General features: G+C 39.5%; 1 protein-coding gene and 2 long non-coding RNA genes across 3 annotated transcripts; 2 read left to right on the top strand and 1 right to left on the bottom strand.

Moving 5' to 3' along the window:
* The first annotated feature begins 1,181 nt into the window (after nucleotides 1–1,181).
* Nucleotides 1,182–17,116, top strand: LOC143875838 (Ribosomal protein L25/Gln-tRNA synthetase, anti-codon-binding domain-containing protein). The gene is made up of 3 exons (XM_077377429.1): nucleotides 1,182–1,620; nucleotides 2,110–2,239; nucleotides 16,553–17,116. Exons 1-3 carry the CDS (start codon nucleotides 1,261–1,263, stop codon nucleotides 16,783–16,785), a joined length of 723 nt encoding a protein of 240 aa, XP_077233544.1. The 5' UTR covers nucleotides 1,182–1,260; the 3' UTR covers nucleotides 16,786–17,116.
* LOC143876292 (uncharacterized) lies at nucleotides 7,952–9,444 on the top strand. The gene is made up of 2 exons (XR_013250348.1): nucleotides 7,952–8,346; nucleotides 9,038–9,444. It is a non-coding gene; the product is annotated as an uncharacterized LOC143876292 (long non-coding RNA).
* On the bottom strand, nucleotides 9,627–11,602 carry LOC143876291 (uncharacterized). Its single transcript, XR_013250347.1, has 2 exons — nucleotides 11,173–11,602; nucleotides 9,627–10,381 (listed from the first exon to the last, which is right to left on the bottom strand). It is a non-coding gene; the product is annotated as an uncharacterized LOC143876291 (long non-coding RNA).
* Nucleotides 17,117–18,186: the final 1,070 nt, after the last annotated feature.

Raw genomic sequence — 18,186 nt, 5'->3', positions numbered from 1 at the left:
CAATTGGTCAAATGAGATCGCCTTATTAAGACACTATTTGGTTGAGCTGATTCAAGGATGTGGCACAACTGTTGCCAATTGTGGGAAGGTGGATGATAACCACACGGACAATTGGGGACATGAGAATAGAGGAGCCCAATTTAGGTAGTTACCGAAAAGTTTCCCTCCAAGAAGAACATGGGGTAGTGAGGAACGGTTACCTGAATAAAACTATACGAGGAAACGTTTGTCTCTAAGGAAAAGGTCCCAAAACCAAATTCAAACATGCATTAACATTTTATCTTTACTTTCTAGCACCTATACCTTTTACTTTTCATAGCTATACCCGGATTAAGAAAGGAGTGAATCATCTTCTCAGGTGAGTCCATCTCTTTAATTCACTTGTACCTTGCACTAGCATTTCATTTGTGCCGTTATTGTTTAGCCTGAGTTGGACAGTTTGGCAACCCTGAGAATCGTTCACGTTCTGCACGTATCGACGTCTGTCACATTCTACGTGTGTCGACATCACTACGAATTAGCGTCGTGTCTTGCACGTAAAAAGTCTTTTCCATCTGTGCAAAGGTAGAGGAGCCAAAAGAAGAATTGTTGTTCCCCTCTTGTTCTTTATTGCCTAAAATCCAATCTCATACGATGGAAACATTTTCGGTCTTCGAACCCCTTCAAATTGAGTTTTTTATTTCTTGCCCCGAGAGAGACTGGCACGCCCGCATACACGCTCCACACATGCACACACGTCTGCATTGACCGAGTGCGCCAGAGGAGCATTTTAGACCGAGTAGCTTTACAAAAATCAGGTATAAAGAAATAGGGAGATGCACGTCATATCACGTTATAAGGGGAGCGTGTGCGTAGGGAGTGAAAATATCATCGCCCAAGAAATATTTAGAATGTCTTTTCATCATACTTGATCAAAGGTCAAGAATCATCCAAGGGTGGGATCAAAGGCAATAGGCTAGGACAATATACATAGGCCCTGGACTCTCGTGTTACCTGGAGCACTTCACTAGATCAACAGCCAAACAAATGACAAGGTAAGGGCATGTCCATTAGAAAGAGGATATAGGCCGGGTCCTCGTATTTGGGCTTTTCATGGGCCAGACCTCATTTTGCAATCAACCCCAACTCCTACATGGGATAATAAAGGCCCACTGCCCACAAACTTCCCCTAAATCCCAGAACCCCAAAACCTTGACACACACTATATTTCTCTTTTAGTAGAGAGAGAGAGAGAGAGAGAGAGAGAGAGAGAGAGAGAAGATGTTGAAATGGAGCAGAGAGAGTCTGAGAGCGGCGGTAAAACGCTCATCCTGTCACTACCATACCATTCAAGCCGTGCCAAGGGAGTTCACTGGAAGCAGATTGGCTGCTAGGGAGAGAGCCCAAGGGAGAATCCCAGCCATTGTATTCACCCAAGGGGAAGAAGAAGAAGACAACAAGGGCCATGGCACCCGACCCATCTCCAGAAAGCACATTATCACCACAGAGAGAAAACAGATAAACTCCCTCCTCAAAACCATACAACTTCCCTATTTTTGCTCCACCACTTTCCATCTCCAGATTCGCGCTGGCTCCGGCTCCTCTTGCCTCCTTGAATCCGGCCGAATTCTTCCCATCAAGGTTCTTTTTCTTCTTCCTCTTTTAATGCCCATTTGGATACATGGATTTTATAATCCTAAATATGTACAATCCAGGTTTTATCTTACAAAATTCAGATAAAAAAAAATAAAAAAATCAATGTTTTAGGTTGTAAAGTTCAGGATTTTACCTTCCTGGATTATAAAATCCTTGTATCCAATCGGCCCACTAGTGTTTTTGTTTGATTTTTTTTTTATGTGGGTCAATTTGTTTTTATACCCCCTTTTTTTTTGATTTTTTATGTGGGTCATTTTATTTTTGTCCCTTTTTTTGTTTTTGTTTGATTTTTTATGTGGGTCATCTTATTTTTCTTCTTTTATTTTTTTTGTTTAATTTTTGATGTGGGACATAATCTTCTTCTTCTTCTTTTATCATTTTGTTTGATTGTTTGATTTTTATGTGGGTCTTTGTATTCTTCGTCTTCTTTTATGTTTTTTTGTTTCATTTTTTGATGTGGGTTTTTTGATACAGGTTCATCGGAATCTTGAGACAGGGCAAGTCCTCAACCTGGTTTTCGTGTGGGCGGATGACAATTCGGAATTGAACGTTGACGTGCCAGTCATCTTCAAAGGGGAAGATCTCTGCCGTGGCCTCAAGAAAGGTTCGTTTCCTGTACTTTTATCTATTCTTTAAATTTTTCTAGGTTTTTCCCTTGGCATTGTTTGGGCATTTAAGTTTTCTATATGTTTGCTGTTTTTTTTTATTTGTTGTTAGTGGCTGCATTGATGAACTCGAATTTTAGTTGCTTTAAATGGGTATACTTGGAATGTGCTTGAAGAACCATGTTATGATTATCGAGTCATGTTTTTTGCATTTTAGTTGGTAGAATGAGATCATTAATTTCATGGATTGAGGTTTTGAAAGTTCAAACTTGTTAGCTCATAGTCTCTTACCATAACATGGTATAGTTTTTGTTCCAATTGTCCTTTTAGTTTCCTCCAAACTTACTACAATAATCAGAGGGGGACCTTGGCAGGTATATTCTATATAGTACAGCTACACTCAAGTTGCAACATAATGTTGGAACAGGAAATCCCAAAATGACATTATCAATGGATAATTTTCTCTAACTAATTTTTATTGTTATTTCCTGGCCAGGCAGGGCATTCTATGTGCAGATAACCTCATGAGATAATTTTACTAGTATGGTACCTCATTGCATAGAGTGATGGGCCATAATATTTATCTTTCAAAAAAAAAATAAAAAAATTGTGCCATAATATTGGATACTTGTCTTGTTGTCACCTTCTTGCCTCACTGCATACAAAGTGTGTAATTTTTTCTAGGTTATGGTAGGTTACATTTATATTTGCATTTCTGTTTTCTTTCATAAATTTTGACTTCATAAAAAAAATGAGACAATTTGTGCTACTAAGATAGAAATCCCATTGATCAATTGAAATTTTCTGTAGTATATGACTAAGTGAGTGGGTCTTCTATTTTGGGGCATGATTGATATTGTCATGGTGCCAAGTGGCGATTGACTTGCCATCGTTATTTGATGGTTGTTATGTATAGATCATCTTACAAGGTAGGCATCAATGCATCATGGTTATTAGAGTTGAAAAGATTGTGTAAGAGTAGTAGAGACAGAGGCTTGAAGGGGGCAATAAGAAATTCTATCTCATAGGCCCTATTGAGTAAAGGCAAGTGGAGCGCCCCCCCCCCCCTACCTATATTAAGCGTAAAGACTTGACCGAATCGGGCCAATGCTTTCTTTCTTTCTTGTATTGGGTAGAGCGCGCTTCCTTACCCACCTACTCGCAGATCAAGCTTTGGCCCGAGTGTAGCGGTCCACGGCCATCATTAACCGGTGTCCCAACGGTGTGGGGCTCGAAGGCACCTGGATCCGAATCAATTACACTCTGATCCAGCATCGAACCCCGCAGGCGGACTGTTTCACAACAAATTCTTAGAGGCGTATCGACCGTATCACATCAAAGACTACAGCGCTCCACCCGGACTGAGCCACCTATCTTTCTATATGATAATAGCTAAGTGAGACCTCGCTGTAGTTTCCCGCATTCGACCCCCATTAGCCTACCCGAAGGATCTTTGGGATGAAATAGACAGTTACCATAACGATTGGCGCCCGGACGAACTTAGCCCAACTCTATTCTACCCTCACAAGGCGACCCGGCCTCCTCTCTCTTGCAGACTGGTTATCAGCTCCTTCAAGTCTGGTTTGTGATCGAGAGTATGGAAATGTGAATAGCTTGGGTTCTTGCCCAACAAGGTGAAGCTGTTGAGTGGAGAGATACATGACAAAGAGGTGGTATTGGCGGGGAACAATATATTGAAGGATAGAAGACGTTTATTAGAGTCTTGTTTGTTTGGGAGTTTCCCTGGACCTGGCATCTTTCTGAAAGGTCTAGAAGTGGACAAGCCAATCATGGAATTTTGTTATCGCGATAGTGGTTCATGATGAAGTTTTAGGCCTGGTGTTGTTTCTTCTTTCTGCCTTTGAGGTAAGACTGTAAGAGGCTCCCAGAATGCTTCAAATTGGCTTTTAGGTCGATCGATATTGTCCTTTTTTTATTAACATTCTTAATTGTCTCATGCACTTGAAGTATTGTATAATTTGAATTTCTTCATTATCAATTATACCGAGATTTTGAGTTATTTTTTAGCTGGATAGCCAAAGCGAGAACACCCCCCCCCCCCCCCCCCCCCACACACACACACACACAGAGCGATTTCGGCAATTTTGTTTTTCTTGAGTCGGAGGTGTATTTTGAGGAATGACGAAGAAGTTCTTTAAAAGCATGTTCGAGGCTGGAGATATATATATATATATATATATATATATATATATATATATATATATATATATATATATATATATATATAGAAAAGTGTTGAGCGCACCAAAAAAATGGTGCCCTTGAGTCGTTATGACGCCTCCCATTGGTTTAAATGTTTGGGTCCCATATACAGGAACCAATGGGAGGCGTTATAACGACTTGAGCGCACCATTTTTTTGGTGTGCGTGACTTTGCTCATATATATATATATATATATATATATATATATATATATAGAGAGAGAGAGAGAGAAAACATTTCCTACACACTGTGTAGGTAAGTTACCTACACACTAGCTTAAAATACATAGGGGGCCCACATTGTTTGGGTGATCCAAACCATTCATTTGAATGGTCCTCACAGAGATAGGGTGTCCACGAAAAATCAGATCCATAGGATCATCCCAACCCTACGATTTGTGGAGGTAAAATGGACGTATAAACCTTCACAAATTAGTCCATTTTTTGCCTCCATAGTTTGAATGGTTGGGATGATCCTATGGATCTGATTTTTTGTGGACACCCTAACTATGTGAGGACCATTCAAATGAATGGTTTGGATCACCCAAACAATGTGGGCCATCTATGTATTTTAAGCTAGTGTGTAGGTAACTTACTTACACAAGTGTGTAGGAAATGTTCTCTCATATATATATGAGGAAAAGGATTAACGGTTGAGCGTACGCAGCAATGGTGCGGTAGAGTATTAAATTTGGCTTGGTCGCGCGTGGTTTGAAGAAAAACAAAAACAAAAACCCAAAACCCATCTTCCTCGACAAAAGAAAAACAAAAAAAAAACCCAAAACTCCACAGAAGCTTTTCTAAAACCCAAAACCACTCGAGGTGGTGCCGCCTCCTTCCCATTTCCGCCGCCGCCTCCTCCTTCTCCCGGCGCCACCGAAGCAAAAACAAAAAAAAACCCAAAATCCATCTTCGTTCCTTGACAGAAGAAGTTTTGGTGCTGCCTCCTTCCCATTTCTGCCGCCGCCTCCTCCTTCTCCGGGCGCCACCTCCTTCTACGAAGGGCACCACCTCACAGGTATGTTATTTCTTTTTCTTTTTTAAGAAGAAGAAAAACCCAAAACCCGTACGGGTGTGAGGTGCGATTTTGCCGCTCCTTCTACGGGCCGCCGCCGCCGCCTCCTTCTCCGGGCGCCACCTCCTTCTACGAAGGGCGCCACGTTCCTACACCTCACAGGTATGTTTTTCCTTCTTTTTTTTGGATTATACCTAATCTAGGGTTTTTTTTTTCTTCCACAGATTGCAAAGGGTTTATTTTTTTTTCTAGGGTTTCGTTTGATGCCATATAGGGTTTATTTTTTCGCTTCTACGGTTTATGTGGAATGAAGAAAACAAAAAACCTTACTGATTTGGGTTTAATGCCCTCTACGATTTCTGTGATTATACCTAATCTAGGGTTTTTGTTTTTCTTCCACAGATTGCAAACGGAAATTTGATAAATATATCCGTCAAACAACATGAAAATTAATCAAAGATACATCAAAGATAGCAACTTCAAACCTTAGATTTAAGAAACCCTCAATCCATGTCATGATTTAAGAAATCAGTTGGAAGAACCCTAAATCCATAAATCCATACAAGAATCTTTGAAAAACCCAAAACAGTTTCAAAAATTGATAAATATGGTGTCATGAAAACCCTAAATCCAAGTCTTCAATCCACACAAAATCAATGGCAGAAAACCATAAATCAGTGAAGAAAAAGTGGAAGAAAACCAACATTTTTTATGGTCTCTTTTGAGGGTTTTTTTCAGTTAAAGAAAACCCTAAATCCATGTACTCAATCCACACAAAGAAACCCATCTTGTTACTGTTTTAGGGGTTTTTTTTTTCTTCATTCGATAAGAAATTATTAAGAAGAACTAATTGAAGCACATCAAAAGAAAATGAGTAAGAAGAAGAACAAACGTACCTCTGTGGAGAAGACCACGAGTAGAAGGCGTGAGCTTCGCTTCGCAAAAGAAACCTAAAAAAAAACACAAAAAAGAAACCTTAGATCACAAAAGAAACAAATGAAACAGGTTTTCAATATGGTGTAAAAAATTACAGACCTACATCCACAAAGAAACAGAATACAAAAACCGTAGAAAAAATAAAAATAAAACCCTACAATAGAACTAAACCCAAAATTACAGAGCTTTTTGGGTTTTTTGGGTTTTTTCTCCCTAGAATAGAACTAAACCCAAATAAAAAAAAAAATGAAACACATACCTGTCGAGAGAGGGAGAGAGAGCTTCATCGGAGAGCCTTTTTGGGTTTTTTCTGTCGAGGACAACCCAAAAGGCACGTATGTTGAGGGAGAGAGAGCGACAGATGTCGAGGAAAACCCAATCGCAAGCTTCTGTCGAGGTAGGGAGGGAGGGATGTCAAGGAGAACCCAATCGCAAGCTTCTGTTGAGATAGGGAGGGAGGGATGTCAAGGAGAACCCAATCGCAAGCTTCTGTCGAGATAGGGAGGGAGGGAGGGACCTCACACCCGTACGGGTTTTGGGTTTTTCTTCTTCTTAAAAAAGAAAAAGAAATAACATACCTGTGAGGTGGCGCCCTTCGTAGAAGGAGGTGGCGCCCGGAGAAGGAGGAGGCGGCGGCGGAAATGGGAAGGAGGCGGCACCAAAACTTCTTCTGTCGAGGAACGAAGATGGATTTTGGGTTTTTTTTTTTGTTTTTGCTTCGGTGGCGCCCGGAGAAGGAGGAGGCGGCGGCGGAAATGGGAAGGAGGCGGCACCACCTCGAGTGGTTTTGGGTTTTAGAAAAGCTTCTGTGGAGTTTTGGGTTTTTTTGTTTTTGTTTTTCTTCTGTCGAGGAAGATGGGTTTTGGGTTTTATATTTTGTTTTTCTTCAAACCACGCGCGACCAAGCCAAATTTAATACTCTACCGCACCATTGCTGCTTACGCTCAACCGTATAATCCTTTTCCTCTCTCTCTCTCTCTCTCTATATATATATATATATATATATATATATATATATATATATATATATGTGGGAAACGTTTTCTGCGCGATACCTCAGATAAGTTATCTGAGCAAGAGCTCAAAAAATCATGTGGGCCCACATTGTTTGGATGATCCAAAGCATTCATTTGATAGGCCCTTACATAGATAGGGTGTGCCCAAAAAATCAGCTCCATAGGATCATGCTAACACTTTGATTTTTGGAGGTTAAAAATGGACAGATTTGTGTAGGTTTATACCCATCCACTTTAACCTCCACAAATCAAAGGGTTAGGATAATCCTATGGAGCAGATTTACCTCCAAAAATCAAAGGGTTAGGATAATCCTGTGGAGCAGATTTTTTTTTGCACACTCTATCTATCTTTGGACTATCCAAATGAATGCTTTGGATCATCCAAACAATGTGGGCCCATATGTTTTTTTGAGCTCTTGCTCAAATAACTTATCTGAGGTATCGCGCAGAAAACGTTTTCCCATATATATATATATATATATATATATATATATATATATATATATATATATAGAGGAAAAAGATTATACGGTTGAGCGTACGCTGGCTTGGTGCGGAAGAGAGAGAAAATAAAAGGATTTCACACGCAATAGTCGCTGGTCTGAAAAAAAAATATATTAAAAGCCAAAACCCACCTCATTCTCTCCGCAGAAGCTTTTCTTGAGTGAAAAATAAAAATAAAAAACCCATACCTTCGTTCCTCTAGAGTTCTTGAGGTGGTGCCGCCTCCTCCTTCTCCGCCGCGGCCGCCTCATCTTCCACGAGAGAAGAAAAACAGAAAAAAAAACCCAAAACTCCACAGAAGCGCGTGGTTTGAAGAAAAACAAAAAACCAAAACCCAAAGAGGTGGTGCCGCCTCCTCCTTCCCATTTCCGCCGCCGCCTCCTTCTCCGGGCGCCGCCTCCTCCTTCTCACAGGTATGGGTTTTTTATTTTTTTTGCCTTCGTCGAACCAAAAATGGAAAAAAAAAAACCCAAAACCCATCTCCCATCTTCGTTTTTGCACAGAAGCTTGGGTTTTGGGTTTTTTTTTTTCTTTTTGTGTGTGGAAACTTTTTTCAAGAAAATAAAATTTCCTGCATCTAGTAAACTTATTTCCAGTTAATTTTTTATGCGAAATCATTTTTTCTTTCCTATTTCTAAAAAAATTGCAAACATACTATGTCTGAAATTTTATTTTTCCACGAAATATTTTCTCTGGATTTGGGGTAGTAGAATAATAGTAAGCCTGTGTGGTGTGCTTGGTTGTCAAGTGTGGATAGTAGTCTCCTTGTAGAGCATAGGGATAGAGAAGAGAGAGAAATTTGAAAAAAAAAGTGGCATAAATCCTACAACTTTACTGTAAAAAACCATCTGTTTAAAAAAAATTTAGTAGTAAAGGTTACCCCTCAATTGACAAGGGACTGATGACTAGGATATTGGGCAAGTAGTCTTCTCCCGTTTAGCCTTCGTTTAGCATGACACTGGACCATCAAAATGAAGGTTTTACTCCTTTTTTTTTCACTGATTTAGGGTTTTCTGCTACTGATTTTGTGTGGGTTTATTACCTAAGCCTGCTGTTAGGTTTTATATTGCTTATGAATGCATTGCGTGTTTTTTTCTTTTGCAGCTCAGAGAAACTAAATAATGGCTTCCTCAAAGGAGAGAAGCCTGCTGTTAGGTTTTTTTCTTCTGCTACTGATTTTGTTTCTTGGACCATGTTCTTGAAGGCATATCAATCTTTGAACTTCTGAGCGGGTGAAATGGGTGGAAAAACCAATTGGAGAGACTCCATTTTGATTTGAGAATTCAATGCAAATCCTAGAGAGTTGGAAATCAGAGAAATGGGCAGAATGGGTCGGCTCATTCTCCATTTTTTTTTCATTCTCAACTAAAAAGCCCAATAGGGCTGCTGAGAAGGATCAATGAATGTGATCTTAAATATGGGGGCATTGTGTACAAGAGAGTGAAAAGGGGATTTTTTTTATGTTGTTTTCTTTCCTAATAAATATGGCAATCCATCACTTTGCTTCTGTTTCACCAACACTACTGCATCCTTACAATTGTTGACAGCCATAGAGTTGAAATGCAATTGGTGTAGCCCAAGGGGATCAGAACTAGCATTATTAGCAAATGGTGCAGAAAAGTTATCAACAAACCACAGCAATCTGAAATATTTTGCTGGATTAATTCAAAACAGCAGCGAGAGAATTGTCTCAGCATCCAAAACAGCAGTTTCTGCGGTTGTTTCTTTCAATAATGATTTGATAAAAGAACACAGAGCCAGTGTCTCAACTATACATATTAACATCAGACCCTCACCCCAAAAAAAGAAAAAAAAAAGCAGCACAACTTCATGAATATGCATAGCTGAATGGATCTCAAGCCACAACAATTCACTTATCTGAGATTACAAGAGAGCATAACAAAACAGTTAGTGTTATCACAAAACACGTACTAAACATTTTTCATGCTGCATACATAACAGTTCTACCCAGCAAGTATTTGTCTACCCCACTGAATTTTATAATCTTCATATGACCTCCCTTTGTCTAGATTGGAGTAACTACATCGCTTGGTCCAAATGTGTTACTCACAGCCAAAGGAAAACTTGAGTATCTTAGAAATGAGAGATCATCTAACAGGACGGAGATGGATAATTGCTGCCAAGGTACAAAAAATCAAGAACTTTTTGAGACACAACTGCCATAGAGAGATGCATACACCAACAACTTCACCAATTTTGTTCAAGGTTTAAGCAAATGCACGAAAGAGAATTGTGTATCAGATCATCTGTTTGTTCCTCTCTAGACCAAAATTTTGTCTCTGCCCCATCCTTGCAACCCTTTTTCTCAATACAAGAACGTCATCATTCGAAGTTGCTAAATGCGGCCGAAATCCCCTTTCAAGCATCAAACCCAACAAAGCCATTGCCTTCTCCATACAAGTGAATCCGCCCTGTATATTGGCTTACCTGTAAAAGTAGATGAAGTGCAAAGAATGTGAAACTCTTATGTAGTAGCTTTCATCATGTTGTATTTGAACATGGATATAGGATATATGTGACATTGGAGGGTAGAAAACTGGAAACTGATGAGTGATTACTCTCATCATCTCAGGTGCAGGATATGGCTAAGAGAGCATAACAAAAGAGTTAGTGTTATCACAAAACAAGTACTAAACATTTTTCATGCTGCATACATAACAATGTTGTACCAAATATTCTTTGACAATAGGCTGTCATGAATGAGATTACACTTCCATGATAATGAAGTTATGCTCTTGAATAGCAAGAGCGCATAAACATGTAAGATTTAACTTTGAGAGACAGTTAGGTGGCCCAAGTCTCCACACAGTTAGGTGGCCCAAGTCTCCACACAGTTAGGTGGCCCAAGTCTCCACATTAGGATGAGCTTATGTCTGTTGATTGGAACTGTTTAGCAGATGGATGTTTGGACAAACATAGCAGTACAATGGACCCTTGTGCGGGTTAAATTTCGGAGTCGTGAAGGGGCTACCTGCAATGCAGTCTTTGTACTTTGGTCTTTGGCCCATCAATATTGGGCACAATGCCTGAACGGTCCCATAATCAAGCAGATGGTTTTTGGCAGTCATCAGTCCCTTGTCAATTGAGACTGTGCAAAAAGAAAAAAAAAAACCCAAAACCCAAGCTTCTGTGCAAAAACGAAGATGGGAGATGGGTTTTGGGTTTTTTTTTTTTCCATTTTTGGTTCGACGAAGGCAAAAAAAATAAAAAACCCATACCTGTGAGAAGGAGGAGGCGGCGCCCGGAGAAGGAGGCGGCGGCGGAAATGGGAAGGAGGAGGCGGCACCACCTCTTTGGGTTTTGGTTTTTTGTTTTTCTTCAAACCACGCGCTTCTGTGGAGTTTTGGGTTTTTTTTTCTGTTTTTCTTCTCTCGTGGAAGATGAGGCGGCCGCGGCGGAGAAGGAGGAGGCGGCACCACCTCAAGAACTCTAGAGGAACGAAGGTATGGGTTTTTTATTTTTATTTTTCACTCAAGAAAAGCTTCTGCGGAGAGAATGAGGTGGGTTTTGGCTTTTAATATATTTTTTTTTCAGACCAGCGACTATTGCGTGTGAAATCCTTTTATTTTCTCTCTCTTCCGCACCAAGCCAGCGTACGCTCAACCGTATAATCTTTTTCCTCATATATATATATATATATATATATATATATATAAATTTTTTGGTAGGTAAGCTAGGACATAACCTGTGACCACTAGGTTGATCTACAAAGTCTCAAACATTGAGAAAGTGGAAGGAGATAATTTCTAGCTGGATAGCCAAAGAGAGGAAAAGTGAGAGTTGGACGACCCTCCTCCCCCGAACAACACCACAACCACCACCACTTTATGTGATTTAACTCCTCTTGGACATTAGTTCAATGGGCAATTCGTTCCTAATATTAGAGTGGGAGGTATATTTTGGGGAATGGTGAAGAAACTTCTTTAAAAGCATGTTCTGGTTAGATTTTAATATTTTTTTCTTAAGGAGTTTGGGAAAGATTGTGGGTAGAAGGGGATCCCATTAATATGATTGCTTAGATCTTCTTTGGAGTCTTGGACTGCAGTGGCTAGCCCATATTGTGAACGACTTGCTTGAACTTTATAAAGGGGGAGATTTTCCATTTCCAAGCTTCTTGAGGTGAGCCAATGTGGTGGCAGATGCTTAGCAAGGGAAGCTGTAAATAGAAATTCCTTTAGTGTGGGGCAATCTCTGCCCTTTCTGTAATGTGGTGGCAGATGGTTAGGTTGTTTTTTTGGTACAAAAAAGGAAAACCCCACTCAGAAAGAAGCCTATCGGCACATACACGAAGAATATCGTATTTTACATATTCAAGCAAAAATTGGGACCATTTTGATGCAGGATCATCCCTGTGGATTTTTTACATCTGCCATTGATTCCTCCTCTAGGGTAGGGTTTCTTTGATTTGGTCATTTGTCATGTAGTATCTTGTTTAATTTCCTAATTTCCCAAAGTCCATGTTAGTCCTATTAAGGGTAGTTTAGGAAATTGATTTTGTAACGGGCTACTATATAAAGCATCAATGTCAATTTGTAGTCAGTTTTAGATCATTTTTCGATTTGAAGGTTTTGCAAGGGAGAATTTCTCCTTGCTTGGGAGTAGAAGTTTCTTGTTGCTATTTTGTGGGAATTGAGGAGTGCAAGCTGAGTTTCTTCAGCTTTCTGTTCAAATCCAATTTACATCTCCTTGTGAATCAAGGACGAACAAGCCTCTTTAACCTCGGCATCCCCTTGCCAAAGTTATTATCATTCCATTCCATTGAATTATCAGGAGAAGCAGAAACTTACGACCTTCACTGGTTCGTGCAAGCTATGGGAGCTGGAGCTGGGAATTCTCAAAGTTTCTAGCTTAAAAACTCAAGTATCTGCTGCTCTGGAAGTAGAATCCTATCTGATTTTGGTATTTCCAGTAAACAAAGGTCATTTTGAATTAAGTTGAAAGCAAGAAAACACGAATTCCAATTAGGATTGCTCACAGTATGATCTGGTAGATCCATTGAGCTTGTATGTTCTGATCTGGAAATAAAACATTTCAATCCAGAGCTGATCGTGCAAACCAATTCCGAAAGCCATCTGTAGTGAAATTCCTTCTAGAGCTATGCATTTTGGAACAACTGTCCCGGCTCTGATCTGTCTCCTGGTTTTCATGATCTGAATCTGAAGTGATGGACTGTTGTTTAAAATTGCTGGAATACTACTATGCGTGCTTGCCTTTTGAATCATTTTCAGAGAGTTTGTGACTGGATGTAAATGAGCAACCTTGAATCTGTAATTAGAAAGCTGTCTCAGAGTCTTGATCTAATCCATGTGTTTTCATTTCTCTGTTAAACCTGCATGCTCTCCTTAGTTCAGTTCACGTAGCTTCATGGGAAACATGTATTCATTGAGGATGATGCTATGTTAGAATTCTTTGTGTTTATTTTCTTTATAATTCTTTTATTCCTTTGTTAAACCTCCTTAGCTATGCTTGGTGGAACCAAGAACCAGTGTATACACAAGCAGAATTCTGCTCTATGCATTCGGGATGTGTTGAATGCATGACTAGTGTTGAACCTTGTACTAGAACACCATCTAAACGTCCTCCCACTCGAGAGAAACTTGGAAAGAAACAGAATTGATGAACAATCAACAGCCACATTTAATTTGACAGAGTTGTCTGTCCAAATTTGCTACATTCCAAGAGCTGTTGTAACTAGCATTTCAATTTGAAAAAAGAAAATCCACTTTATTGGAATTGGGAGAACTCTTAGTTCATTTAGACCCTGTTTGGATTGCAAGAAAAACATTTCTCATGGAAAATTTTTTCTAGGGAGGTTTTTCCCCTCAATTTAGAGGGAAATAATATGATTATAATTAGGGATTTGCTAGTGTCCATCGTAGAAGAATTTCGCGGATGGCCTGTTGCATGTGAGAGCAGCCACACAGGCTCACTTTTCAGCAGAATTTCTCTTCATTCATGAGGTGTCTGCTCTCACATGCAACAGGCCATCCGCGAAATGCCTTCTGCGATGAACGCTAGCAAATCCCTTACAATTAATTTAGAGCGACATCATCTTAAATTGAAGGCGCCTCTAAGTAAAAAATTGAATAGGTTGGTTCAAGTTATGTTTTTTTGTGTGTTAAAAAGGTAAGAAATTTTAGTTTTTTTTTCCCTTTCCAAACTTTTCCAGAAAATTCCTGCAATCCAAACAAGGCCTTTCTTTCCATTCATCTACAGGATCGTCCTAGTGCAGAAATCTGAACTTAGTGACCTATGTCAACCTCTTTCAAAGTTTACTTGTTGTCTAATTGACTGAGATATGTGCATCCACTAGTTTGGCATAGCTTCCCCACGTTTCACCAGCATCACATATGAAACCAGGAACTATCCTGTTTACTGGCGGCTTCCGTGGTGATGAGTGAATCTGCTGTCATATTTACTCTCCTGGAACCCGTCAACCTGGTATGCCAGGAGAGAACTGAAAAAAAGTCCCTCGAGGCCATCTCCGTCTGCCAAGGAATGCTGGCACCACTGTGAGTGCCTTGATAACTCCTTCCAAATTTCCCTCTATCTGAACCTACACACTGTTCAGATCATCAATTGACTTTAATCCCACATGCAGAGAAGCCCATTCAGGTTTGAAACTTGTGGGTGTGGAGGAAGACACTATATTGAGCAATGGTGTTACCTTCATGATCACATATTATCCTCCCTGCCCCAGCATTGGCAGATGCATAGGGAGGCTGTAAATAGATTCCTTGAGTATGGGGAAATTTCTAGCCTTTGGGGGGAAGGCAGATCTTTTTGTGATGTGTTTCATGAAGAGTTATGGAACAAATTGTTCATGTCGAGACACATATTCGAAGTTGCGATCGGATCTATTCATTAAAAAGAATCGATTTGATACATTTCTTATGTACCCATAGGTGCTATATTGGATTTGCATCAAATGCCGGATCAATCTATATTGATTGACCGCCTCCATTATGATTTCGTTGAAATTGTTCGTTTGGAAATTTCCCGAAAAGCTAATCATAGGTTCCTCTCTCCATCGGAACAATAGGGCCGTTATGCTCATTACTAAACTTGTTGAAGAGATGAAATATAACCAAGAGTCACAATTGAACAGATCGAGCAAGTTCGAATTTATCTTTAAGTTTTTCCTTTCCATTCACTCGGATCTCTTCCGTTTCATCTAGTTGGTCCGGATCCTCCTTTTCTTCCGAACAAAAGGAAGGGTATTCTTCGGTGGACCCCTCTTGTTCCTGTTTAGTCCCCTTCGTTTCGGAAGGTAAAGCGGTCATACTTCTTTCACCTAAACGAGAACTTGATTTTGCGGCTCTTTCCAAAAGGCGTGTGGTGGCAAGCATCATAAGGACTCTTGACATCTCCAGTGAGAATCAGATTTCCGACATCCTCACCAAGGTATCTAACCCTCCTATCCAGTGTTAGTCAAAACCTTACCCGATTACTGGCTCCGCTCCGGATCACTATCATTCGGCTGACCTAATTCATCGTCACATTCGTCATGATCAACTTTACGGAGCCCTATCGCTCTGTTAGATAAGATAGGTCCACCCCAGAACTCAAACAACCGGCTTTGCTATAGAAGCATGCACTTCTTCGTCCACAACAGCTGGCTCTTTTGGTCCTGGCTGCAATTATCTTTTTTCACATTCTATAAATTTTTGTTATTGTTCAAAAAAGAAAAAAAGGGACTCGATCTTCATTTCTTTTCACTTTTATGGTAAGTTGAATAAGTTATGTGGTTCAAAAAATACAAACATCGAACCTGATTTCTAGCTTCAGTGTTTGCTAACTTGCAGTAATGTAATGCAGTAACTTTGTGATGGATGGAAATCGAGTATTTGCAAGCTTGGAAGATGCGATGGCTTGAAAATGATATATCAAGTCGTGATCTTGGAAAATGAGATGAGTTGAAAATGCTGTATCAAGTCATGCCTTCAGATTATGGCAACCATATGCTACTCTAATTCCTTGAAAAGACTGTCTTGGATGTGCAATGGTTATAACCATAAGAAGCTGAATATTATTAGTTTTAGTAAAAAATGGGCACACCCACCCACCCACACACACACAGATTTTGGAGCTGGAGATAGCAGTTCTTTACCACTAAATAGCAGGAAACAAAAAAACTTAATCCATTTAAGTATCATTCTATTCAAAATACTGAATGCCCTTTATTATCTTAGAAAATAGGGTTGCGATTTTCTATTTCTTTACTATAGATAAGGCTAAACCACCCCATCCACATCATATTGATCTGTCTGTCATTTGGTATTACATTGAGAAATCGGGGCTCTGTTTTGTGAACTGATCAGCACACACTTAAACATGCACACCTACTCATGTTGATCAAGACATTTTCGGAGAACCATAGCTATTTTAGGTGACAAACTATCAGGACTTGTCATTAAAGCCTACCAGTTGTCATGTCTTGATGATGACTTTCTGTTTCTGTTCAATAGTAAATGCTTTCCATATGATTATATTGCCTTTTTCATCCAGCCATGTTTAGATGGTCCTCTGATTAAATTGTTCTTGCTTCCTGCTTCCAGTCTTTCAAATTGATTGGCTGTTCACTTCTCTTTCAAACAGGGGGATATCTGAACCAGATAAGAACAAGTCTAAAATACCTGTGCCCGGCCGAACACATTCCTCCAAAAATCGAGGTGGACTTGAGCAATCTAGATATTGGAGATAGAGTCTCTATGCGTGATATCGAGGTTCATCCATCAATGAAGCTTTTGAGTAAAAATGACAACATGCCCGTATGTAAGATCATGTCAACAAAATCCGAAGTTTCGGGGTCAGGCCCTATAGCGGCTTAGAGTTATTCTTGAAAAAAACATTTCAGTTTAGAGCATAAAAAACTGTGATTTTTGGGAGCTTACTTCTTATGGCGAACGGAATGCATGAATTGTTGTTCTTGGCTATCAGATTAAAAAACCCATAACTAGTGCTTAGGACATGCATCAGTAGCAATGAGTCGTTTGCATTATAGTTCAATTTTTGCCTTAAAAAACCCGAAATGGTGGATCTTCAGCAATTTAAATGGATAGAACCATGCTTGGAGGGTAATTGTTTTCTGTGTTGAAACCTATATTGTAATATGCAGGTGACTGGCTGTTCAATAAATTTTTAAGCTTTGTTAATTATCAACCGATAGTTAAAAGATCAAGTATCGAATATGTTTTGATAACGACACTCCTCATATTTCATTGAACACTTCAATGTTTAGTTGTCCATGGTTTTTTTGGGAACTGTAACATTTTATTAGCTAACTAGAAAAGTGGGGCATCCATGGTTAAAACAGGTGGCACAACTATCATTAGTCAGGAAATGCCTTTCTGCTATTCAAATAAGGGAATGTCAATATAACTTTGTCTAGGCAATTTCTCAAAAAGCAATTTTCCAGCCCCTGTTTTTCATTGAAGTGCCACCTCATATGAAAGAATGAATAATACATTTAGCTAAATGAGGGTGCTCTTCTCTCAAAACTAGAGGTATTGGGCAATTCTCATTCTCCATTTCTTGTTTCCTCATACTAATAGGGCCTGATATGAGGGGACCCACTTTCCCCTCCCCTTTCCCTATCAAATTAATTTCTGAAATGCCTATCTGGATATTCCTCAATGTCCCTGCTATTCGTGGAAGAGGTATTTAAATATTCCTACTCCACAACCAACCCATCCATGTGGACAAGGGAGAAGTGTAGTAAGTTATCACTAACATTTCAATTTTGAGTCCAATAATCAGTTTTGAACTCTAATTTGATTTTCAAAATCTAAAACGAACCAGGCTTTGATGAATGAGCTGCGAATGAACAGGTAAGGCACTGTTCATTTTGGAGTTTGAGATTCGATTAAGTCCTTGGACTCAAAATTGTGGCATGAAATAATAAGTTTTGGATTCAAAATCGTTTCTTAAAATCCAAAACGAACAGGGCCTATGAAAATTGAGCAAAGTCTTCTATTTACTTCTACTGTGGGGTTAGGAACTTTTGATCAGAGTGATTTTCAAATCTTGTTAAACTAACAACTGTTCCAGGTTTACGGCTAAAACAAGTACATCGATGTTTAACATTCTAAAACTTGGCAGCCATAGGGTCTGGATTGAAGGAATATCTCCCAACTATATTAACATGCTCAACACTCAACAGGGGAGTGGATATTGCAGAATTTATCCTGTGGGGAGACTATAAGTGGAGCTAAGCATAAAGGAAACAAACA

This window comes from Tasmannia lanceolata, unplaced genomic scaffold, assembly GCF_043159265.1.
Source record: "Tasmannia lanceolata isolate RefF3 unplaced genomic scaffold, GAP_Taslan_0.1 ptg000004l, whole genome shotgun sequence".
Taxonomy (NCBI): domain Eukaryota; kingdom Viridiplantae; phylum Streptophyta; class Magnoliopsida; order Canellales; family Winteraceae; genus Tasmannia; species Tasmannia lanceolata.
Note: the sequence above shows the minus strand (reverse complement) of the source record. Positions and strands in the feature narration are given on the sequence as shown.

Excerpts from the sequence above, each read along its gene's own strand:
- LOC143875838 (XM_077377429.1), top strand. The coding sequence starts at position 1,261 with ATGTTGAAATGGAGCAGAGAGAGTCTGAGAGCGGCGGTAAAACGCTCA. Across the intron at positions 1,621-2,109 it reads GCCGAATTCTTCCCATCAAG|GTTCATCGGAATCTTGAGAC; the intron begins GTTCTTTTTCTT and ends TTTTTGATACAG. Across the intron at positions 2,240-16,552 it reads CTGCCGTGGCCTCAAGAAAG|GGGGATATCTGAACCAGATA; the intron begins GTTCGTTTCCTG and ends TCTTTCAAACAG.